Source organism: Saimiri boliviensis, chromosome 1, assembly GCF_048565385.1.
Source record: "Saimiri boliviensis isolate mSaiBol1 chromosome 1, mSaiBol1.pri, whole genome shotgun sequence".
NCBI classification, from domain to species: domain Eukaryota; kingdom Metazoa; phylum Chordata; class Mammalia; order Primates; family Cebidae; genus Saimiri; species Saimiri boliviensis.
In genome coordinates, this window is record NC_133449.1 from 93,748,851 (window position 1) to 93,774,531 (window position 25,681).

Below are 25,681 nucleotides of genomic sequence, written 5' to 3' on the forward strand. Positions count from 1 at the left end.
CATCACTTGACACTGGGGATACATTCTGAGAAATGCATTGTTAAGTGATTTTGTTGTTCTGTGAGCATCATAGAGTGGACCTACACAAACCTAAATGGTACAGCCTGCTACACACTTAGGCTACATGATATGATCTATTGCTTTTACCTACAAACCTGTACAGCATGTTGCTATACTGAATACTGTAGGTAGTTACAACAAAGGTAAGTATTTGTGTTCATCTGTATAGGCCACTTACTACAAATGGAGCTTACAAGACTAGAAGTTGATCTAGGTGAGTCATTGAGTAAATGCCTTGTACTTAACTAATTTTGTATTTAGTACCTTTCCCTTCTTTTTCCCTGTGGAATCTAGTATCTAGTTACTATTCTTATTCCCTGTGGAATCCAGTTACTACTTTCAGTCTGAAGAACATCCTTTAGTATTTCTTGTGCAGTAGGTCTGCTAGCAATGAACTCTCTCATTTTTTGTTTAGCTAGGAATGTCTTATTTTTGAAAGTTATTTTTGGTTGTATATAAGATTCTTTGGTTGAATATAAGTCAGTTGTATATTGGCTGCCAGTTTGATTTTACACTTTAAATACGTTGATAGAGTTTGGATATTTGTTCTAGTCTCCTAATCTCATGTTGAAATTTGATCTCCAGTATTGGAGGTGGGGCCTAGTGGGAATCATTTGGGTAATGGGGACAGATCCTCGTGAGTGGCTTGGTGCACACCCCACGGTAATGAATTCACATGAGATCTGATTGTTAAAAAAGAGTATGGGACCCTCTTCTCCTCCCTCTCTTGCCATGTGACATACCTGCTCCCCCTTAGCCTTCTACTATGATTGAAAGCTCTCTGAAGCCCTCACTAGAAGCAGGTGCTGGAGCCATGCTTCATGTACAGCCTGCAGAACCGTGTGTGAAATAAACCTCTTTGCTTTATAAATCACCCTGCTTCAGGCATTCCTTTATGGCAGCGCAAAATGAACTAATACATATGCCATCCACTGCTTTCTCCATTATCTGTTGCAGTGAGCCAGCTGTTAATCATATTGGGGTTCCCTTATATGTGACAAGTCATTTTTCTTTTTCTGCTGTATGAATTTCCTAGGACTGATGTAACAGTTACCACCATCTGAGTGGTTTAAAACAACAGAAATTTAATCCCTTGCAGTTCTAGAAGCTGGAAGTCTGAAATCAAGGTGTCACCAAGGCCATACCCATTCCCCTCTGAAGGCTGAGGGGAATTTTTTCTGTGCTTTTCTTCCAGCTTCTTGTATTGCCTTCATGTTCTTTGGCTAGTAGAGACATCACTCTGGTCTCTGCCTCCAGCAGCACATGGGTCCTTGCATGACTCTATATTGGATTAAGTTTCCACCCTTAGCCAGTATCATCTTATCTTAACTAAATACATCTACAAAGGCTCTATTTTCAAATAAGGTCAGATTCTGAAGCTCTGGGACAGACATAAATTTTGTAGGACCATATTCAACCTAGCATATAGCTGCTTTCAAAATTTTATCTTGTCTTTGGTTTGTGGCATTCCTGGAATGATGTATCTGTGTGCATCTATTTTTGTTTGTGCTCGTCCTACTTGTGGTTCATTGAACTTCTTGAATATGTATATTAATGTTCATCAATTCTGGGGAGTTTTCAGTCATTACTTCTTTGAATATAGTTTGTATTCCTTTCTCTTTTCTTACACGCCCAGTGCAGCATGCATATTGGTGCACTTATTGGTGTCCTGTATTTGTCTGAGACTCTGTTTAGTTTCCTGTATTTTCTTTGATCTTTGGGTTCCATAACCCTTTTCAATCTAAGTTTGCTGATTCTTTAGCCTAGTTCCAATCGACTGTTGAATCCTTCTGTTTAATTTTTAATTTTCTATTATGATATTTTTCAACCCCATAATTTCAACTTGTTTCTATTTTGTAATCTTTCATTATTATCTATGTACTTCTTTAAGCATGCTTTCCTTCGGTTCTTTGAATACTTGCCATTATTTTTAATGGCAAAAACTGCAATGACTTTTGCCAGAACTTACTATTTACAGTGGTTGCTTGGTGTCTTTACTATATCCCACATCTGGGCCTTCACATAGACAGTTTTTGTTGCTTGTTTTGTTTTTTGTTTTTTGTTTTCTGTTTATGGGTCACACATTTCTGTTTCTTTGCATGTCTTGTAATTTATTGTAGAAAACAGGGCATTTTAGGTAGTATATTGTAGCACTTCCGGATATTGTGCCCTCATCCCAACCCCCACCTTCCCCAACTTGTTTTTCTTTTATTTGCTTATTTATTTATTTAGTGACTTGTCTGGTCTATTTTAGTAAAGTGTTTCCTATTCCCTCCCCTGCCACTCCAGCATGAAGCTTTAACTGTTGTTTCTTCTGAGGGATGTAGCCTTGGCCACGCCCCCTCGGATCATGGCGCTTCTAACAGGCTTGTGTTGACAGTCTCTTTAACCCATTTCTCTGTTAAGCCTGTGCAGTATCTCACCCAGCTGTTAGGCTGCAGTGGTTGCTGGCTAATTGCTTTATTTTTTATCAGTGTTGTGGGTTTTAAATTGCTCTTCAGCCTGACCCAGTTAAACTCTGTCCCCTTGGCATAGGCAGATTTTGAGACCTGTCTTTGAGATCTGTTCTGGTGCCAGAAGGTTTCTTAAGTGTCCTCTCCCTGGTTCTCTCTGTTAGACAAGCTGGCCTCAGATTTAGCTTTTTATTCTCATAGATCTACTGCCTTCTATTTATTGCTTACCATCTACATCTCCATTGTTCTTGAGAGCACCCTTATGCTTGAACTTCCCCACTTTCTCTTTTAAATAAAGTCAGCTCTTTTAGGAAGAGCTTTTGAGTGCGCTGTTTTCAGTACCTCTGTCCCCCAGGAAAACCTCTGAGCCACTGCCCTGGAGCTGGGGTGGGAGCAACACCTCTGTTTTATAATAAGGGTGCTGTAGCTCCTGGTTTTTTCCCTTGCCTCTCTTGGCATGGAACTTCTTCCCTCTAAGCAAGATGGGGCAACAGTGACTGGAATCCTGTTATTCTCAGCCTTCCCTGTCTGGGAAGTACTGCCAAGTGGCCTTTCTGGTGAGAGACCATGTCTTTTGACTGGGGTTCTCATTTTCTTGGCCACACCCAGCACATTACCCACTCTAAACTGTGGGGAATGGACTCAAGTATTGTAGAATCTTGCTGTTCTTACTTAATTTTATATTTAATTTTTTTTTTTTGAGAAAGAGTCTCGCTTCGTCACCCAGGCTGGAGTTCAGTGGCATGATCTTGGGTCACTGTGATCTCCACTTCCCAGGTTCAAGTGATTCTCCTGCTTCAACCTCCCAAGTAGCTGGGATTACAGGCATGCACCACCACGCCCAGCTAATTTCTGTATTTGTAGTAGAGATGGGGTTTCACCATGTTGCCAGGCTGATCTCAAACTCCTGACCTCAGGTTATCTGCCCACCTTGGCAGTGAATTTTACATTTTCTTGAATACATGCTATTTCATTTGCTGTACATGCTTAGCACAATTTCCAGAGACCTTTCATGGTAATTTAAAAAAAAAAAAACAATTTGGACCATTTCTGGCTGTTGCCTTGGGGAACAGGTCTGTGGAACACTTTACACTGCAATTCAACAAGAAATGTTTTACATACGACCTTGATGTTGAAATGACTAGTACACAGGTTGCTTTGTTCTTCTACCCATCACCTAGGCTGTAGAACTGTGAATCCCTAAAACGTTACTGTCAGCCCTGAACTGATATTAGACTGTTGCCCCATATAATCTCTCTGTTCTTCTGGAAGTTATAGAAGTCTCTTGCCTTTTTTAAATGGCTTACATAACTCTCGCTGTGAGCAGACTCTGAAGTCTGTTAATTCTTCTATGTCCCTCTTTTGAGGTTATTTCTATTGCATCAAAAAGGTAGTTGCATTTGAGTATGAATTTGGAAATAGATTGGTGTCACAAGTAGCATAGAAAAGTTAATTTTTCTAATCTTTTGTCACCATATTGTCAGATTGATCACAAATCTTATAGTCTACTTTTCTAGGTTTGTTTCGGTGCTGCTGTAAAAATTTACCACTGGCTTACGGTTTGGAGGCTGGCAGGTCCAATATCAAGGGGCCTTCTTGTTACATCATCCCGTGGCAGAAGGGCAGAAAGAGGATGAGAGAGACAAAGGGAACCAGCTCATCCTTTTACACATAACTCACTGCCACGATAATGATAATTCATTCATGAGGGTGGGGCCCTCGTAACCTAATAACTTCTCATTAGGCCTCACCTCCCAGTGCTGTTGGGAATTAAATTCCAGCACATGACTTTTTGGGGGACACATTCAAAGCCATAGAGCATTCTGGCTGTGGTCTCTCGAATTTATGTCCTTCTCACATGCAAAATATATTTGCTTCATCTCAATAACCCAGCATTTTAACTTGTTCCAGCACCAGCGCGAAAGTCCAAAGTCTCATCTAAACATCATTTGGGTAAAATTCAAGGCGTGATTCATCCTAAGGCAAATTTTCCTCCAGCTATGAGCCTGTGAAATCAAAACAAGTTATCTACTTGTAAAATACAATAATGGAAAAGGCATAGGATAAACATTCCCATTCCAAAAGAGAGAAATAGGGAAGAACAGGGTAACTGGTCCCAAGTAAGCCCAAAACACAACAAAGCAAACAAGATCAAATTGTAATGCTCCCGATAATCTTGACTCTGTGGCCTGAGTCCTGGGTACACTGGGGTGGGGGTTGGGCCCCCAAGGACTTGAGGAACCCCAACCTTGTGGCTTTGCTGGGCTCAGTCCACCTGGCAGCTCTCACAAGTTGGAGTTCTGTGCTTGTACCTTCCCCATGCTGGTGTTACATGCTGGTAACTTTACAGCTCTGGAGTCTTGGTGGCAGCTGTATCACTGAAATGAGTCTGCCTACCCCCTGCCACCTCCCACCCGCTCCTGGGCTATTTGTGACATCCTTTGAAATCCCGGTGGAAGATGCTGTGTTCTCATGGCTCTTGCATTCTGCGCACTTGCAGAATTAGAGCACCACATGCACATCACCAAGGTTTACAGCCTGCATCTTCTGGAGTGGTAGCTTGAGCTGTGTCTGGACTGGCTGGAGCCACAGCTGTGGTAGCTGAGGAGTGTTAAGGGGAGCAGAGACTTGTAGCAGCACAGGGCAATGAATGCTGACCTCAAGCACCTCTGTGGAAACCTTGGCCTCAAGGTCCCCGCTTGCCTGGAAGATTTCTGAAATGCCTTCAGGGTAATTTTCCCATGACAGAACTTGACTTCCTTCTATCCATGCTAATCTGTGTATCAAAGGATCAGTTGTCTGCACTCTTGTGCACTTTTTCATTCTTTACATGGCAAGGCTGGGGATTAAAAAAATTGTTTTTTGTTCTGTTTCCCTTTTAGTTATACAGTCTGCCTTTAAGTCATTCTTCTCTTCTTTTACTCTATGTAGTTAAAAGAAGCCATGCAATTCTTTTAATATTTTGCTTAGAAGTTTCTTCCACCCAGTATCTTAGCTCATGGCTTGTAAATTTTGCCATTATAAAGCCAGGGGACACAGACATTTCAGCCAAGTTTCTTTGCCACTTTGTAATAATGAGAGCCTTTACCCTAGTTTCCAGTGATGTGTTCCTCACTTCCATCTGAGACCTCATCAGAATGGCCTTTAATGTCCATATTTCCACAATTTTTCTGATCACAATCATATTACAAGTAATCTCTAAGAAGTTCAAGACTTTCTCTACAGCTCTTCTCTGAGCCCTTACCACCATCTCTTTAACACTCCATTCACAGAAGTCTAGGCTTTTTCCAGCCCTACTCGTTACCTAGTTCTAAAGCTTTTTCCACATTTTCAGGTATTTGTATAAGCAACAACCCATTTCTCTGGTGCCCTTTTTCTGTCCTAGTCCTTTTTGTGCCGCTATGACAGAGTATCTAAGACTGGGTAATTTATAACAGAAATTTATTGGCTCATGGTTCTAAAGGCTGGGAGTCCAAGATCAAGGGGTTGTGGTCTGGTGAGGGTCTTCTTGCTGTGTCTATGTCATCACATAGTAGATGGGCAAAGAGAGGGCAAGAGAGAGGCCAAAGGGACTGAACTCGAGCTTCTGTGTGGAACATACTCCCACAATAGCAAACTCACTCCTCTGATAATGGCATTAATCCATTTACTTCACCTTATGACCTAATCACCCCTTTTAACACTGTGGCATTGGGGATTAAGTTATCAAAACATGCTTTTGATGAACACATTAAAAGCACAGCAGCACTGATCCATGAATGTTGCAAAATCTTGCCATGATTTTTATTATGTGCACATGGAATGATCTTCCCGTCAGTGCTGAGGATTATAGAATTTATTTTGCTTTACACATCACCACAGCAAACAGACTCACTTTTTTTCCCCTCATCTGTCATCTCATAGGTTAAACATTTCAGAGGCATTTGGCATGTGAGGTCTGACATATTGTTGCTGTAACTTTTAAAGCCTTTTCGGTACTTGCTAAGCCTTAGGACAGCTTCAACAGAAAGAGGAAGCTTGCTTTGAAATACATCATTTTTGCTAATTTGCCAAGCATCATGAGTTTGAATGCTGACCTTGAACTAGACCACTTCAGCTGCCTATTGGTACCCACAAAAGAGAGCAAGAAAGCACACCGAGATAAACCCCTACTCTGGAAAGCCATGCAAAGCTGTGTAAGTTCTAATCCATCTCAGTGTAAGAGATCTTACTTCTTTTCCCCTACTCTCTTTTGAATATTAGCTCTTTGTTATTCAAAGAGTATCCTTGGGTTTGGTGATTAATGTTCCTGATGAAGCTTTGTAAGTGCTAAGCTTTCACCAAATTTGTTTCTACTTGAAACACTTGCCTTATGGGCTAACATTGATTAGGATAAAAACATTGCATAACCATCCAGCTACGTTATATAAATCTTAAGTATTTTAGGTAGAAGGAAATTACTACAGAAAAACAATTCCAATGCATTCTAGTCAAGCCAAGGTGCTTCTAACAATTTTACATTAGTACTAAGACTAGTGTGATGTTGTAGGTGATTGTGTATAATTTAATATGCTGCACCTCTGTTATGTCAGAACTGTCTGCCAGGTATTTTGGGCACAGAGATTATGTTAGAATTCCACTGAACAGTTTGTTTTCAGAAATATTTGCACATAAACAGTTACATTAAAAGGGGTTAATTCCACACCCCCTCCCCCTACCCAAGACAGAGTCTCGCTCTGTTGCCAGGCTGGAGTGCAATGGCATGATCTCAGCTCACTGAAGCCTCTGCCTCCCAAGTTCAAGCGATTATCCTGCCTCAGCCTCCCGAGTAGCTGGGACTACCAGCAGGTGCCACCATGCCCAGCTGATTTTTACATTTTTAGTAGAGACAGGGTTTCACCATGTTGGACAGGATGGCCTCGATCTCTTGACCTCGTGATTTACCAGACTCGGCTTCCCAAAGTGCTGGGATTACAGGTGTGAGCCACCACGCCCATCCTGAAGGGGCTAAATTTCTTTTAAAAAGTTGCAGTTTTTAAAAAACATAAAAATCATGGAAAACTTGGGAAAATGCAGTAACATGAAGAGAAAATGAAATCTCATCCTGTGAGTTAAGCTCTAGTGGTGAGTCAACTTTGAATTTCAATTATTTTTCTGGAAAATCCTTTTTCATAGTCACTGTTCAGGTCTAGTGGTAGAATATGGGAGCTCTTAAGATGAAACACCAACTAGACAACTTGACAAGTGGTAGAGAGTGTATAATTAGAAAGACTGTAGCTTTAGTCCGTCCCAGCTAGTGATCTCTGAGGATTTTAGTCAAAGGCATAACTTCTCTGGGTGTCAGTTTCTTATCTCTAAGGCAAAGGGGATTTGGAAAATGGTGCTGTTGGTAAAGCCAAATGAAAGCTATCAAGCATGAGGATGCCTGCTCTCACCCATCCTGTTTTAACCATTTTATTTGCATTTCCTCAGAGCATATGTAAATATTTAGGTGGTGGTTAAGGGATGGTTATTCTTGAGGTTGGCTTTGTTAACTGAAAAACAAAACTCTAAAATATTTCAGAGGTTTATTATGAGCCAGTATGACTGCGCCCCGAGAAACACAAAACCAAGAAGCCTTGAGTAAGTGTGCCTGAAGCAGTCGAGTTACAGTTTAGTTTTATGCATTTTAGGGAGGCAGAAGTTACAAGGAGGCATTAATCAATATATGGGGCTTTTACATTGATTTGGCCCAAAAAGGCTGTTTTGAAGTGGGGCTGACAGGTTCAGGTGGGTTCAGAGATTATTTGTTTATTTTATTTATTTTGAGACAGGTTCTCTCTCTGTCACCTAGGCACAATGGCATAATTGCGGCTCACTGCAGCCTCGACTTCCCTGGATCAGAGATTTTTTTTTTTACTTTGTAATTAGTTAAAGTAGTTAATCTTTGCCTAAAACTTTGGAGTCAGCAGAAAGAAATATTTAAGTTATGACAAGGAAGTCGGTTCACCAGTACACTGGGTCAGAGCAACCCAGAGGGATGTGACTTTGCTCCTGTCTGGCACAACCCTTGGTCCTGCTTATGATCTCTGTTCTAGCATTAACATTCGTCAGTTGTGTCTGAACTCCAGAAGAGAAAGTGTAATGAGGTGTGTCCAATCTCCCTTCCCATCATGGCTGGGAACTCAACTTTCAGGTTTCTCTGGGGTCTCATTTGGCCAAGAGGGGGTCTACTCGGTTAGGGAGACTTAGGGTATTTATATATTTATGAGACAGAGTCTCATTCTGTTGCCCAGACTCAAGTGCAATGGTGCTATCTCAACTCACTATAACCTCCACCTCCTGGGTTAAAGTGATTCTTGTGCTTCAGCCACCCTGGTAGCTGGGATTACAGGCGTGTGCCATCACACTTGGCCAATTTTTGTGTTTTTAGTAGAGATGGAGTTTCACCATGTCACCTAGGCTAATCTCGAATGCCTGGCCTCAAATGATCCACCACCTTGGCTTCCCAAAGACCTGGGATTACAGGCCTGAGCCATTGCACCCAGCCCAGATTTCATTTTTAGTTGTAGCCCCTCCTTACTTCTCCTCTTCTATCCCTGATATTTTTCATCCAGGTGGCTTCTTTTTTTTTTTTGAAATGGAGCCTTACTCTGTCACCCAGGCTGGAGTGCAGTGATGGGATCTCAGCTCACTGCAGCCTCCACCTCCTGGGTTCAAGTGACTCTCCTGCTTCAGCCTCCCAAGTAGCAGGGATTAGCAGGTATTACAGGGATTACAGCCATCATGTCCAGCTAATTTTTTGTATTTTTAGTAGAGACAGGATTTCACCATGTCAGCCAGACTGGTCTTGAACTCCTGATTTCGAACTCCTGATCTCAAGTGATCCACTTGTCTTGGACCCCCTCCAAAATGCTGGGATTACAGGTGTGAGCTACCATTCCAGCCAAATCCAGGTGGCTTTACTCTCGCCCATGATGAATATTTCAAGTGTGAGATTTTATTTATTTTAAATAGGAGTTTCATGGAGAATTACATATTTTAAAACCATAGACCTGGGAGTTCATGTACTTTTTATTTTAGGTAGAAAGAATTGCTGTTTTCCCATTAATTCTTTCAGTTTGAAACAGAAGGGCAAAATGAACGAGAATTTTGGTGAAGAGAAGGCAGAGTGAAGAGCAAGATAGAGCAGGTTAGAGAATTGAGTTGCACATGGCAAGTCTGTTTTCTAAACCTATTCTTTTCACTCCCATTGCCGATAACCTTCCCCCAGATGAAATTCCCTTTATCCTCCTCTAGTTACACCATTTCATTTGAATAAAATACTTGTGTTCAACTTAAAAGTATTTTTCAAGCCCAGTTGACTTTTCACCTTTGCAGTCATCTAGGTTTTTTTATTACTGACTTCCTGTCAAGACCCCTCATAGCTGCCTCACCACACTTTGTACGAAGTGTTCACGTCACCACTCAGAAATTAACCACACAATGGACTTACACGTTTAGGCCTTTAGTCTACAAACAGCATGTATTGCTTATTAATTCATTCTCGTAAACAATTTAAAAGATACTCATTTTTCATGAGGTTTTTGAATCTAACTTAAATATTAAGGTTTTTTGGGTTTTTTTTTTTTTTGGTAGTTCACCAAATCTCTGCATTTTGTGAATCATTTTTTCTATAAAGAAATTTTTAAAGTTCTCAGCAGTAATATTAAAGCCATGTGAGCTATGTCCAGCATCCCATTTGTTATAAAACAAGAACCTTTGACTAACGGGAAATTCTCTGTCAACGAAGACATTTTGAAATTTGTAACTGTGATTTTTGTTTCTTCCCAGAGTGGTAGTTTGAAATTTAAGGCTGCTTAGGAGTTTACAGATAGTGTGGCCTCTTTGTTCTGCAGTAAGAGTCACGATGCTACTTTAAAACCTTTGCTGTCTTCCTTCCCCACCTTGCTCCTGAGTTTTAAGTGGTGGCTGCACCAGAGATGTCTCTCTGTGGAGCTGGTCCTCACTGCGTTCTCATGTGCTTTTTCTGGGAATGTTCTGCACATGCTGTCCGGATGCAGATAACCGGAGGTGCAGGGTTCGTGGGCTCCCATCTAACTGACAAACTCATGATGGATGGCCACGAGGTGACGGTGGTGGACAATTTCTTCACGGGCAGGAAGAGAAATGTGGAGCACTGGATTGGACATGAGAACTTCGAGCTGATTAACCACGACGTGGTGGAGCCCCTCTACATCGAGGGTGAGTGAAAACTGCACCTTTTTATCATTCAGAGCTCTGCAGGTGGCCTCGCCAGAGCTGTGGGATCTCCAAGGGTAAGCTGTCTGACTCAGCACGTTGAATGCTATGTTGGGTTTTATTTTTGAGATGTCTCGCAGTGTATGAGGTGCTGTCGTGCTGTCCTAGTCTTTGTGATAAGGAGTGGTTGTAACAGTGTGGATAGCTGTCTCCTCTCCTACATGGCACCCTCAGTCCTGAGCCTCGTGGACCTATTCAAGTGCCTTGCCGTAGTACACATCTGCTACAATCCGACTGTTGGTGTCCCCGCAAATTCGTATGTTGGCTTTCCAAGCACCACAGTGATGGTATTAGGAAGTGTGGGCCTTTGGAGGTGATTAGTTCAGAGCCTTCACAAATGGGAGTAGTGTTTTCATAAAAGAGGCTTCGGAGAGCCCCCCTGCCCTTTCCACTGTGTGAGGACATGACGAGAAGATGCATACATGAACCAGAAAGCAGGTTCTCACCAGCACCCAGTCTGCCAACACCTCGATCTTGCTCATTTGATAGAAAACCAGTGGTTCAATGTACATTTCTTTGGTTACTAAATACGGTTAGACTTTAACATGTTAATTCATCCAAGAAACACAAATGGTTTTATTAATCCATTTTGAAAATATTCTTTTAGTATGAGTTCTTTGTAATAGGAATGTTAACTATTGGGCTTGTATTTAGCATTTTTCCCACAATGTAGTTTTTACCTTTTTGTTTGATTGAAATTGTATAACATAGTATCATCTGTTCATATCCCTTTTGCTATTTCTTCTGTTCTCTTTATGCTCTAACCATTCTAAGATTAGATAAATATTTAATTTAATATTTAGAAAACAGACATGGTGTTCTTTTGTTGGTTGGTTTTTTGCCTCATTTTTAAACATTCAATTATGTAATATATTTGGGATTCATTTTGGGGTGAAGCTGTAGTTTTTGTATGGTGATTTTATAAAGTGTAACAAGCTATGTAGGTTATAGATCAGTGGGCTCACTCTCCTCTTGGACTTCCTCCTGGGATCTCTGTGGAGTTAACTGAAGTCATGCATGTGACAGGGCTTGACATTCTCACAGTGTCCTGCCAAGATGCCCCTTCCCAATGTTCAACCGAAGATGCTAAGTGCTGCTGTGACAGGAGTTTGCTGATGGAATCATGGTTATGAACCAACTGGCTTTAAAATGCAGATGATCTTGGATTATCTGGGTGAGCCCCCACATAGTCACTTGAGCTGTCAAAGGCAGCAACAGAGAATGGAAGAGTCAGGTAGAGAGACTGGATAGAAGAGATATCATGGGGAGACCAGGCAGAAGGGAAGCTGGAGAATGTGCGAGCTATCTGACCTACCCTGCCTGGCTTTGAAGGAGCCATGAGCCAGAGAGTGTTGGCAGCCTCTGGAAGCTAAGAACGGCTCCCTGCTGAGAGTCTATAAGGCGACCTCAGTCCTGCAGCCTCAGGGAACTGAATTTTGCCATCATCCTGAATTATCCTCTGAAGACAGGAACACAGCCCTGCTGGCGCCTTGAATTCTTCTTGCGGGGAGGCAGAGCTGAGAACCAGCTGAAACCAGCTGAGCCACACTGTGCCTGGTCCTGTAGACCTGTCAGATTGTGAATGGTTATTTTTTGAGCCTGTGAATTTGATTAGGCAGCAACAGAAAACTACTATGTGGGCTTAACACAGTACTGGGCCCTCATTTCACTAAGTGCTCTCCAAATGCTACCTTTTAATATTATTACTCTCTTCTCTTTTTTTGCACATGGCAAGAAACATTTATTTTATGACACTATTGTTTACGTAATTTCAGTGCTACTAAGAAGCCAGAACTTAGTAAAAATGGTGTTGTAATAAGTAAATTATCTTCTTTAACTGCAAGGTTTGATACCACAGCTGCTCTAGGCCATTTCCACCAATTCTGTGACTGTGTGTAGAACATGCACACACACATACAAATAACATGCACGCCCACGCACTGAATGAAGTCATACAATAAATGACTGATGCTTGGTCCTTTGCTCGGAGTATTGCATTCCCTCACTCGACATTTATATTGGGAGAGCATGAGATGCTTCTCTGCCTCCATAGCTTGAAGCCTGTTTTTTGCTTTCTCCTTCAGTGGGTCCTCAACCATAGCATCAGGTCTTCTGTGTGCTTGATAATTTCCCCCTTGCTCCCCCTCCATCTCTTCACTCTTCCTGCCCCCACAATGCCCACTTCATCCAACAATGCCAGAAGATACCTTCCTTTTAAGCTGATATGGAACATTCTCAAGACTGATCACATTCTGAGCTATAAAAGACACCTCAACCAACTTGAAAGAATAGAATCCTACAAAGTGTCCTCTCAGACCAGAGTGGACTTACACTAGAAATTAGTAACAGAAAGATACCTGGAAAATTACAAAAATATTTAGTGACAAAGCAATAAACTTCTACGTAGCATATGGGACAAAGGAGAAATCTCAAGAGAAATTAAAAATACTTTGAACTAAATGAAAGAATTAGGTTTCTTGTTTACATATTTGATAAAGAATGAGATGGAAGACAATCTGAAATATTTTTCTCTTTTCAAAAGAATCTTTTTTTCCTGATGAAGAAAATAATACATACATGTTAAATAAAATGTAGAAAACTATTTTGCAAAGCAAATAGAAAATTATTTTTAATTTTTCTATAAACTGTTGAGGAAGTTGGGTGAGCGCGGTGGCTCACATCTATAGTCCCAGCACTTTGGGAGGCTGAGGCGAGTGGATCAGTTGATCTCAGGAGTCTGAGTCCAGCCTGGGCAACACAGTGAAACCTGGTCTTTGCCAAAACTCCAAAAAGCTAGGTGTGATTGTGCATACCTGTGGTCCCAGCTATTCAGGAGGCTGAGGCATGAAAATTACTTTAACCCAGGAAGAGGAGGTTGCAGTGAGCCAAGATAGTGCCATTGTACTCCAGCCTGGGTGACAAAATAAGACCTCATCTCAAAAAAGAAAAACAAAACACTGTTGAAGCTAACATCCAGTTGTTTTCCTAAATGTGATTTTTTTTTTTTTTTTCAAATTAAAAACATGCTTACTAGGCAATATGGTTATATGGTTCCATTATTTTAAAAAATAAATAAGAGATGTCCAGGCATGGTGGCTCATGTCTGTAATCCCAGTGCCTTGGGAGGCTGAGGCAGGCAGATTGCTTCAGCCCAGGAGTTCCAGACCAGCCTGGGCAACATGGCAAAACTCTCTCTCTACAAAAATTAGCCAGGCATGGTGGCGTGCGCCTGTAGTCTCAGCTGCCCAGGGGACTGAGGTGGGAAGATCACTTGAGCCCAGTGAACCATGACTGCACCGTACTCCAGCCTGGGCAACAGTAAGACCTTGTCTCCAAAATAAATACATACATAATAAATATAAACATGGAAAAGATAAAACTATAAAGTCTCCCTCTTGCCAGTTCTCAGCTCTCCTCAGGAAACAGCTGTTGATCCTTTCTTTGTATTCATCTGCAGTGTCTGTATGTGACCCAGCTAATACAGATAGCTATTTATAGTTCTCCCTTTTTACATAATTTATTATGTATTGTCCTTCATCTTATTTTCTCCCACTTACTGTGTCCTGGTGATCTTTCTGTATCTTACAGAGAGCTTTTCTGGCAGCTGCTTAGTGTTCTGTTTTGTCGCCATACTAGGTAGACCTCTTTGCAAAGACATGGACTTTTTCCCCCTCAGCATTACTTGTTAGCAAGTTGCCTTCTTATGAATATATTGTAATTTCCTTAGTCTTGTGTTTGATCTCTAAGTTGATTGCAGTTTGGAGTCATTGTAAACCATGCTTCAGAAAGCCACACATCTGTGTCTCTGTCATCATTTTCATAGGGCACTGGCTTTCCCAGGGTCCTGTTGTAGAGCACCTGTGTTTCTCTGAAATTCTGTCCCAATTTACTTTTCTACCATCTGTATAAACAGGGATCTTGAGACCAGCATTTCCATGGGGAAAAAGAAAAGGCAGAAATGTGCATTGTGTCATGGGAAGACCGGTACTGGGAACTCGTAGTATCTCTGTTGACGAGGTCAGGGAAAATAAAAGAAAGTGACCATAGCTAACACTTAACTATATTCTAAGTGCTATTCTAATCCCTGTTTATGGTTCGAAAGTTTAATTTTATCAGTACTAGTGCGAGATAGGCAGCTATTTTACTCATTTTATAGGTGAGGGAACCGGTGCATGGAGCCCTTTTCATTACCTGCCTTTTACCTGGATGCTCAATTCCTATGGAGGGCCGGGGCACCAGGAGAGGGAAGACAGGAGAGCCGAGCCATCAACCCTGGGCACCCACCTTAGAGAGGTGGGGAGGAAACAGTGTTTGCCAAGGGGATTGAGTCAGTGTTGATGTAGACATTTAAAACATGCAGCTGTGATTAGAATATTTTTGTTGAAGTATTATTTAGAATTTTTTTTCTCAACTTTCAGTTTATATTGCAAATGTAAATAAAACAGCAGTGGCGTCTCTTGGAGATTGCCCTCTGTTTAATTTGGACCTGTGGGGGCTGCCTATGGAGCAACCCAGGATGCTGGAAATGCTTTCCCCTGCGGTGGCTTCACAGGGAAGGTGAGCACCTCTGTCAGAAGCCAGCAGCACTGGCAGGCATCCCCAGCTCCCGGGGGCTGAGCCAGTCTCTAGCGTGTGCAGCCTTTGTCCTAAGTAAATACATTTGACATGAACTCAAGGCAAAATCTTGCTCTTTTGCTTCTTTGTGCTGGGAGAAATTTGGTCTTTATACTTTGAGAAGTTCTGTATCTTCTTCATTCCTATTTTCCATCCTAAATACTGTTGCTGGAGACAAAAGCTAGGGCCGTGCTGTGGGACTTCTCATTGCAGAGGGGGACATCTTGTTGGGGAGAATTTCTGCAAGGCCTCTGACTCAGAATGTAGCAAAAGAGAATTCTACTGCAGGTGTCTTTTATGATGGGAATTTCGTATATGCTAAATAATCAAGTGAGTTCACAAAAAGAACTAACCCATTGTTTTGCATTTTAGTGTTTCCGTCGTCTTCAGTTTCACGGTGTAAATCCTTAACTGACCCTTGGCAGTTTCACAGAGCGTGGGCACGGTACAGAAGGAGGCTTGACACAGACTATGTCACAAACTTAAGACAAAATTTAAAAAGAAAATCAGCAAAGGAGCGGAAGCTGCAGTCAGTTTTTATGTGGATTTCCCCTTTGTCCGCTTTGGTAGAAGAAAATGCTTGATTTCTCCGATGCATTCTGAACATTGCTTTTGGGAAATCCTGAGTTGTTCTCGTCCTACGGTGATTTTTTTCCCCCTATTTATGTGTCATTTATGTGGGTTTCAAGCACAGTGAAATTCAACCTAAGACCCTCTAAAGGAGTTCATTTGTGGTTTGACTGGTTGGATTTCTCCGGTCAGAATTCACAGAAGGGTCGAGTAAGTCTCAGCTGTCCCCTCACCCAGCCTCTCCCCAACATAGCATTCTGGTAGGAATGCTGCTTATCATTAATTGGAGCTCTTTTAGCCTCATTTCTTGAGACTTCTATTTTTTTACCTGAGCTCCCGGCACATGGCCTTGTAAATGTGTGAAGGGTTGTGGCAGGGTCTCTTAGCGGTCAGCATGGAGCGGCTGTGCGGGCATCCATTAATGGGCTGCCTTTCTGTCCCCCTTTGGCTTCCCCTCCCCACCTCAGCTTGGATTTTGGAATGTCGAGCTCATTCTTGGTGTACTCTGAACTGCACAGTTAACATGTTCTGAGAGCCTTTGTCCTGGGCTGTGAGGGTTAACTTTGCTGCTTTATTTACATTCCAAAGCTGGTTGTTAGTAACTTACTTAGTGGTTACTTAGTGTTTACCCAGCACCTCTCATTGCTGCCGGTTATTTGTCCCTTCTCTGAATTTCCCCTTTTCTCTGCCTTTCAGAATTTCTCACCAGATTATTTAACCAAAAGACTGTCATGCAGTGCCCTTTTCAGGATAGGAACTGGAGTTAATGTTATAGGAAGAACGCATTCTCAGAGGAGAGGGTGGTGGTAGGGAACTTTGATTTTCATAGGGTTTTCAGGTTCCTCTCAAATGGGAGGTTGCAGCAGTGCTGCTACGTAACTGAACATCTCGACAGTTTAATGGGGCAGCCCTCAGCCTTCCAGAGTAGCAGTGGGGCTGACCTGTCCAATGAGGATGGAAAAATCCCAGTTTACTCTTCTCAGCTAACTTTTGTGGAGCCCTGTTCCCAGACTGGCCTGGGCCAGAGCAGTGTGGAGGGATATTTGTTGTAAATGGAAGGTTTCCAGGCCCTCCTGGAAATCCTGAAGCGTGAGACCTGCAGTGGGCTCAGAAGTCTGTATTTGTGGGTGCCCGAGGTGACCGAGGGGGCCTCGCCTCCCTGCAGAGTCCACACTGTGTGGGGAGCGTTAGGAAGGGAAAGGCCTGCGTCTTGTGCTCAGCCAGCTCATCGTCTAGTGAGAAAGGCATGTGTGAATCTCTGGACAAGGCAGCGCTGAGCTGTGGTGGACTCGCAGTGCAGACAAGGAATTATTTCTGACCAGGGACAGGGAGAAGGTTTCCCACAGGCAGCCTTCCCCGCTCCTCTGCATTGAGCTTTGAAGAAGAAAGCCAGGACTGGATCAAGTGAGAAGGATGGAAGAGTGCAGGGTTAATGGTAGTGGCTTTCTGTTTGATGTCAGGGAGATATCCTGTACTCTCAAGGCACACTTTTTCCCTTATAGCCTTTAATGCAGTTTCCTGACTTTCCCTATATCCCTTGTCACCTCAAGAGTAAAAATAGTGATGAATAATTTGTTTTGTAACATCCGAACCCATACAGAGTTGTTTACACTCTCTCTGAGGAACGTAGGGTGACCCCGTCTGTGTAAACAGAAATGTCTGTGAGTGCGAGTCAGGTGACAGCAGGCTCCAGTTCTAGCACACCTGAGTGGGCTCTGTGGTGTCGTACTCAATTCCGAAGGTCTGGCCAAGCTCATTTGTTTTGTTTTTCTTGTTTGGGTTTGTTCGTTTGAGATGGAGTTTGCTCTTGTTGCTCAGGCTGCCCTGCAGTGGTGCAGTCTTGACTCACTGCAGCCTCCACCTACCAGGTTCAAGTAATTCTCCTGGCGCAGCCTCCCAGGTAGCTGAGATTATAGACAACTGCCACCATGCCCAGCTTTTTTTTGTATATTTTTAATAGTATCACCATGTTGGCCAGGCTAGTTTCAAACTCCTGACCTCAAGTGATCTACCTGCCTAAGCCTCCCAAAGTGCTAAGATTACAGGCATGACCCGCTGCACCCGGCCCTCATTTGGTTTTGAATTTGGCATGGTCCTGCTCCAGGGTGGCAGTGGGTGTGAGGAGGCATCTTCAGAGGAGGCAGCACAGTGCCTATTTCTGGGGTTAATGGTCTGCTGCTTATACCTGCAGCCCTTGAGCTTGGAAGCAGGTGTACAGAAACTTACCTGGTCTATGCTGGTCCTAGCTGGAAGCTGCAAAAGATAGCTTGGCTTTAGAATTATGGGATTTTGTGAGAACCAATTTTTAAAAGGTATCACGTTAAATTACAATTTGTGTAGTGGAATGTTAGTTTATCTTTTATTTTTAGCTGTTTATTAGCTCAGAATAACTTGTGGGGGTGGGAACAGCAGTCACAGGATTTCCTTTTACTTGGACAGATCCCTTAAGTGAACTTGAATCTTGACAGACCATCAATAATTTTAAAGATTTTGTGTTTTCTTAGTTCTCTTTACAAAAAGATTTTTCTTTCCATATGCATTGGTTCTATTTTTAAATTAACTCACTAGTTTTCAGACTTGGCTTTCAAATGTTTATATATATATTTTTTATGTACATGAAGGAAGGTCCAGTGTCTCCCAGCCTGCTTCAGGGTGTTGGGGACCCAGGCATTGCCTCACTGGGTGACTAGTGCACAGTCAGGATTGATTGAGAACCTCCAGACTGATCTGCTGTGGCTCAAGGGCTTGATCTTCAGCTCTTCCACTCCCAGGACTGGGAAAGGGAGTACAGCAGCAGTCCGCTGGTCAGGAGGAGCCCAGAAGGCCCGGCAGAGGGGCTCCTGCAGGTCTTCTTACATATCCATGTGCAAGGGAGGACTCATTTTGGCAGCAGAGTTTTCAGATCCCTGTTCCTTACTCTCCTGTGGATGCTGAGTCTGTTTCCTCATCTGTAGCTAAAGTAGAAAGGCATGACGTGGACTTTGTCTGGTAGGATGGCATTCCTTCTGTGTGTTTGTCTGTTGCTGCCATTCTACAATGAGAGGTTGGTCCCTGAGGACTTCTCTGCTGTGTGCAGGTGTTAGCCTGACCTGGATCAGTGCTGGAGGGCTGTGGATAGTGACATTAAAGTGAATGCCTGTGTAGGAGGGGCTGGGGCTTGTGTGGAATCTGAATTGCTTTGCCATTCATGACTTTAAAAACTACCTTCCCTGCCTCCCCATTCGTCAAAGGGTCTGGTTTTATATATACAGGATGCATAAAAACAAAAGGAAAGGCTACTTTCTCCCATAGTTTTGTGTCTTTGCTTTTAAGTCATATTTGCCTCACAGACTTAAAAAAAAAAAATCATGCTTAATTCTGTGTCCGAAAAAAAGTCTTCCTTCTGATTTGAATGCTTTATCTGGGACAGATATTTCAGAAAACAATCAACTCAGTAATCGAATTGACTCTGATTACATGAGAACATACTGAAATAACTGACCCAGCACATGTTTTTGTTTCCAGATAATTAGACTATTTTTGTTTAACATGTTTCTAATTACAAATGTAAATTAGTTTATGTAAAGAATAAGATAACTTGATTTCAGTGAAAGATATACTAATAACTTTATTATACAGTATAACTCCTAGGAGGTCAGAATTTTTTTTAGCACTTTTTTCTTTTAAGTAATATCCTTCTGTTTTGTCTCCTTTAGTTGACCAGATATACCATCTGGCGTCTCCAGCCTCCCCACCAAACTACATGTATAATCCTATCAAGACATTAAAGACCAATACGATTGGGACATTAAACATGTTGGGTAAGTTATCATTTTCTTGTTTTTTGGCTCTTGTTGGAGATAATTTTAGGTGATTGCAAGCATAGGCCATTGAATGTTCTACTAGAGTTTGATCTGGGTGTTGCCCCCCTCCCTTATCGCCCTGCCTGTGGCATTGGCGGTTTTGCAGCGTTATTGCAGTATGACTTTATTTCTCAGCAGAATATGCTATAAAGGAGATGGTCTAACTTCCATGCATTGTAGTAATCAGGCTGCAGCACCCTGGTGTAGATCCCCTGGGAGTGACCACAGGCTCTTCATGTGAGCGACCACCCAGCCTTTCCCACTCCTCACCTCTGAAACCAGTTGACGAATGCTGAGGATAAGTGGCATGCCTCATGCTGGAAAGAGGCACTGGTGGCTCTGATCCCGAGGTTGGGTTGGCATGACCTTACACACAGGGGTGATTCAGTAGCGCTCCTTGAAGAAATGGGTGGAGATGTCTGTATGGGGTGTTATCAAGACTGAGTACCTGCCCTAGATTGGACCTCAGGTTTCACATTCATGAAAGATAGAAGAGAGAGCATTGTTAAGGGTGGCCATATGTGTATATTCACAAATGGCATGCCTTAGATTTATAGCTGTGGGTAATATGTACATATTAATGTTTAAAATTAGGGGCATGCTTAAATTAGGCACAGTTTATTAAAAAAAACTAGGGGTTCTGATTATTTGCAAAGTGGAAGAAAGGAACCACTTTTTACAATGGCAGGTAAATGATGGATTTAAGTATAGGAACATTTAATACAGGTTCTACAAATAGACTTGGGAAAGACAGCACTAAAGTTTAATTTGAACAAAGCATGGAGTCAAGGGAGTGAAAGGACAGTCAGAGATTGGTTTATCTCTTAGGCTAAATATTTTAGGGTGTTGTACTAGTCAAGGTTCCACAGAAGAACAGAACCGATGGGATATATAGAGATTTAAAGAGATTTGTTACAAGGGATTGGCTCACATGAAGATGGAGGTCGAGAAGTCCCACTGTCTTCCTTCTGGAAGCTGGAGACCCTGGAAAGCTGGGGGTGTAGTTCAAAGGCCTGAGAAGTGGAGAGCCAAGGGCAGAAGATCGATGTTCTACATAAGTAGTTGGCCTTCCTCCATCTTTGTGTTTTAGTCAAGCCTCTAAGGGACTGGATGATGCCCCCACATTCTGGAGGGCTATCTGTTCTTAACCGTCTACAGATTCAAATGCTCATCTCTTCTGGGAACACCCTCACAGATGCCCCCAGACATAATGTTCAGCCAGCTATCTGGGTATCCCATGGCCTCAGTTGACACACAAACCATCACAAGGGTCACAAGAATGTTTGGAGTAAGATGATTCGTTCTTCCAATCTGGAAAGAGCTTTATCTTTTTTGTTACTGTCCCCTGATCTGGTCACTAGACAGAACAGGGTGCTGCTGCTTCTGCTTTGAAGTGTGCGTGGTGCCTTCTTGCCATCACAAGTGCGCACCCCTCCCTACACTCTCTCTGCCCTGCCCCCCTCCCTCATACCAAAACTAGACCATAGAGGAAAAGCCCATCATGCACTTGGTGTTTAAAGAGATTTCATTTATTCTTCCGATTTAGGGGATGCAGTCACTGTCCCCGTGGGTCTTGTCACTGTGGGACAGATTCAGATGGGTTTACACTCAGGCTGTTCTGCACTTGGTGCCCCATGGAGACAGGGGCTGCTGAATGGGCACAAGCATCAGTGATACCTAGTAGGAAAGTGTTCCCAAGAGACGCCTCAGCAAAATGCTATTAAAGGCAAACGTGACTCGAGCTAGGGCTTGAACTATAACTGAGATTGAATGTGGAGGCCTCACAGGAATGGTAAAGAGTCTTCCAGGAATGATGTTGACAGAAGGTGAAGGGAGACCATTGGTAGGCTGGAAAGAAATCCAAATGGGACTTTGTATTCGGAACTGAGAGGAGCTGTCATTAACCATCTTGTGATGCCATGAACTTTTCCTGGCTTCTTCCTTCCTCTGTGTAACTTGCCCACCTCGCAGACCCTGTGCTAGGCTTCTTCCTCTGATGAAAGCTTTTCGTAACACCCAGAAACTGCAGCAGCAGGATAGCTTCCCTGGCTTCACTCTCTGACAGTTACCTCCGTGGATCCTGCCTAAATCATTCTATGAAAATGATACAGAAATAGTCCTGGTTTCAAAATATTTAAACTCAGTTGTTTTTGAAATACAATACATTGCATTTGTTATGTGTGTATTTGATCAAAGTTCAGAGAAGACAACTAGGAAGATCTCAGGTAGAGGAATATAAAATGTAGTTACTCTGGAAAACCGTTTGACACTTTCTTTAAAAAACTACACACTTACCATATGACTCAGTAATTGTATTCTTGGGCATTTCTCCCAGAGAAATGAAAATTTATGTTCACAGAGAAACCCGTATGAATGTTTATAGCAGCTTTATTTGTAGTGGTCAAAAACTAGTAACAACCAGAACGTCCTGTATTAGGTGAATGATTAATAGCAGTGCATATATCCCCTGGAATTTTACACAGCAATGGATTAGGAAGGAACCGTTGATAGACACTACAGCTTGGACAGATTTTGAGAGGAATGTGCCCAGTGAAAAAATTCAGTCCCAAGAGGTCATGTTCCAATTATGTATCATTCTTGAAATGACGTTATAGACATGGAGAATTAGTGGTTGCCAGGGGTCAGCGACGGCAGGGAGGCAGAGAGGAGAGGCTATAGAAAGGCTATGTGAGGGATCCTGGTGGAGATGGAAATGCTCTATCACTTGTATCAATGGAATGTCCGTTTCAATGGAAATATTCACTGATCAGATCTACGTCAATGTCCTGGTTGTGACAATCTAGTTTTGCAAGTTCTAGCATTGGGGGGAAACTGGATAAAAGATACATGAGGTCCCTGTATTACTTTGTACAGTTAAATTTGAATGTACAAATATCTAAAAATAAAGAATTCAATCAGGAAAAAAGATTTCAGCATCCTTCATTTTGATACTACTACATTGTCAGACATGCTAATACCCCGGTTCCCTCAAGCTAGAATTCTTCTAGCCTCACCTAGAAGTGCGTATAGGTTGCATCTGCCTGCCTCATCTCACTCTCCTAGCAGTGCTTTGTGGGCATGTATTGGCCCCTGCTTTGCATAGGGGGCAGAGCTGAGAGGTGTCCAGCACAGCCCCCCTCTAGTGTAGTGGCAATTGGGAAAGGAGTATGTCCCCTGTCTTAAATACAGGGTTAGTGAAGGTCGGGGGCTTCCTGGAGCCTCTAATGAACCACTGCATACTGGGACTCTGTGAATGAGTTTGGAAGACTTTGCATACTTACTTGACCACTGTAGATAATGATGTTCTAGTCAGTTATATGTGAGTTGTCAGTCCAGGAAAGGGGTTCAGAGCAGCATTCAGGAATGTGGCAGTTGCTTTGGAGAAGATGCTGTTTAAGCTGAACCTCAAAGGAGGAAGGAGAATGGGTGGAGAGTTACCCAGAGAGGGTGGCATGGGCAGTTACAAGAGCCCAGGATATGTTCAGGAAGTGGCAGTTAAGGAGAGAAGGGCCTTGCCTCTGCCAACCAAGGTAAAGTTACCCAATAATATATTGTGTAATATTTTGTGGCAGAGGAGTCTTTACAAAACTCCGCAAATCACACTTTATCAAACTAACAGATTCCGCATTTGGCCTCACTTACAACAAGTATTCAACAAAATACTGGCCTTCTGAGAATCCATTTGTGTTTTTCTTACTGCATTTGTTTTTTATTTTGGTGCCAAAGCAGATGCAGTAAGAGCAGATAATTGGATAGATAATTAAATGTCTTTAATACTAAAACATTGCTCAAATTGGCCAGCAAAAAAATGTGCCTGCACATGTACATTGAGTCTCTTTTATCTTGTCTTTGCTTTCTGTAGGGCTGGCAAAACGAGTCGGCGCCCGCCTGCTCCTGGCCTCCACGTCCGAGGTGTATGGAGGTGAGTGGGGGCTCTCTCAGGGGATGCTCACTCCAGCCCTTGGACTGTTCTCATCCTGTCTCAGATGAGTCCAAGGTTCATTTCTGAGGAGGCCCAGCCTGCCCGTGCTCCTCCTGTACTCAAGAGGCTGCCTGTCAGCCTCCTGGGTCACTGAGCTTCTCCTCTGGGTAGGACGACGTCTCTTGTTTGATCACACACTGTTGGAGGACTGTACCCTGTCACCTGGCCAATAAAGACCCACCATTTATGACTCCACAGAAGTGTTTCTGCCACTCTGCTCTGAAAGAACCCCAGAAATCATGCTCTCTATGGATCTTTTTACCTGTTTGGCTAGCACGTCATTCTTCTGTATAAGTCATGCATGCCGTATGCCTGACCTCCTGAGAGCTCATGGGCCAGCCTTTAGGCTGACCTTTAAAGCTTCCTGGGAGAAGAGACCTGCACTGACTGCCTTCCCTGTTGTATAACGAGTTCTGGAAGAACCTTAAGCAGGTAGTGTCAGAAAACTCATCGTTTTACCACGATGCAGCCTTCCTCTCTCCCACTGCCTGGAAAGGAGTTGAGGAGTGGGGACCAGGGGCTATATTTTCAATCTGTACTGATTTCTCTTCAGCCCCACACCAGCTGGGTGTGCAAGGTTAGGAGAACTGCTTAGCTGATGCAGTGGAAGCCAGGTCCTGGCATGGTGTAATTTTTCTGTTTTACATTATTGTTGTGGACAAGAGAAGGAAGTAAGAGGGTAAAATTGGAAGAGGGGTGTGTGTGTGTGTGTGTGTGTGTGTGTGTGTGTGTGTGTGTGTATTTTAAGTAAGGACTGAATAAAAAAATCATAGCAACAGAAAAATTCTGCTAAATGTAGTGATATTCTTTGTAATCTCTATGAAAAGGTTACATAGAGATTATATATTTTATATCATAGTCTACCTTTTTGAAGTCCTGAGCAGTTGTTAATAAAAGAGCAGAGTGTGCCCCTCCCTACTTGTGGTATCTGTTGAGAGGGGCACAGTGACATTTCCCACACTGCTTCCCCCACTTGTCTCATTTATTATCTGCATGTCTGACAGGAGCCTGTGTTCCTTAGGCTTCCTAAATAATTGAGAGTGTAATTTGTGGAAGGCACAGGTGCTCTCCTCTGACCTTGAATAACCAAAGTAAACTTGCGCGGAGCATTTGCTTAACATCTTAGCCTCACAGAATGCTAGAAAGGGGAGATGATTGAAAATTATTTTTGTATTAACAATGGAAGTTTTCCCTGTTTTTTCTCCACAATGCTTTTGTAAGGGAGCTTATTTAGAAGCTTGGCATCCTGGGCATTTCAGTCCAGACGGTGCCAGTCCAGGGACAGATGGGCGTAACCAGCCTTTTCTTTCTTGTCCTTTGCCAAATTTATGACTGTCTCTTTTGGAGTGCAGCTTGCCCAGCTCTTGTCAAAGATCCCCAGAAAAAGGTCTGAGAACAATCATCTGATACATCTCTGTGAATTTAAGTCAGTGGTTCCCTTCTCTCAAAGTATTTTCCTTAGAATTTTTCTCTCACTGAGCAGGGAGAAGTTTGCCCTTCTAAAGGGAATTTTAAACCACAGCAGCAGATACAGAGCCCTTTCTTTGCAGCACGCTTCTGCATTGCCACAGAGGCTATGCTGACCTGGAGGGATTGGCTGAGCAGACATGTGGCAGGATACCTGTCTGTTTACCTCCCTGCACCTGCTCAGGCCCACTGAGTCCCAAGTCAGACCTCAGGGATAAGATAAACAAGATGGGAATTTGTAACAATGCTTTCTTTTTTTTGGTCCAGATTCCATGACAAAGACTTAAACATTTTGTATCATAGTAGTACTCAAGTATGTATAAGATTCTTGGTTACTAAATATAATTAGGTGTTTATTCACATTCCAGAAATATGCTTGTGTGAAAAAAAAAAATTGTTACGTGTTTTCTTCCAATAGTCTGTTCCCCTGGTAT

The 25,681-nt window shown here is 42.7% G+C and overlaps 1 protein-coding gene across 3 annotated transcripts in view; it reads left to right on the forward strand.

The window, feature by feature from the left end:
* The window catches only part of UXS1 (UDP-glucuronate decarboxylase 1), a 95,290-nt gene that overhangs the window by 39,303 nt on the left and 30,306 nt on the right, over positions 1 to 25,681 (forward strand). For 2 of the 3 annotated variants that reach the window (XM_010333633.3, XM_010333634.3), the window contains exons 6-8: positions 10,535 to 10,715; positions 19,652 to 19,756; positions 23,661 to 23,720. In XM_010333633.3, the coding sequence (XP_010331935.2) occupies positions 10,535 to 10,715; positions 19,652 to 19,756; positions 23,661 to 23,720 (346 nt within the window). The remainder of the gene's footprint in view (positions 1 to 10,534; positions 10,716 to 19,651; positions 19,757 to 23,660; positions 23,721 to 25,681) is intronic. The other variant, XM_074400425.1, reaches the window with a different exon arrangement.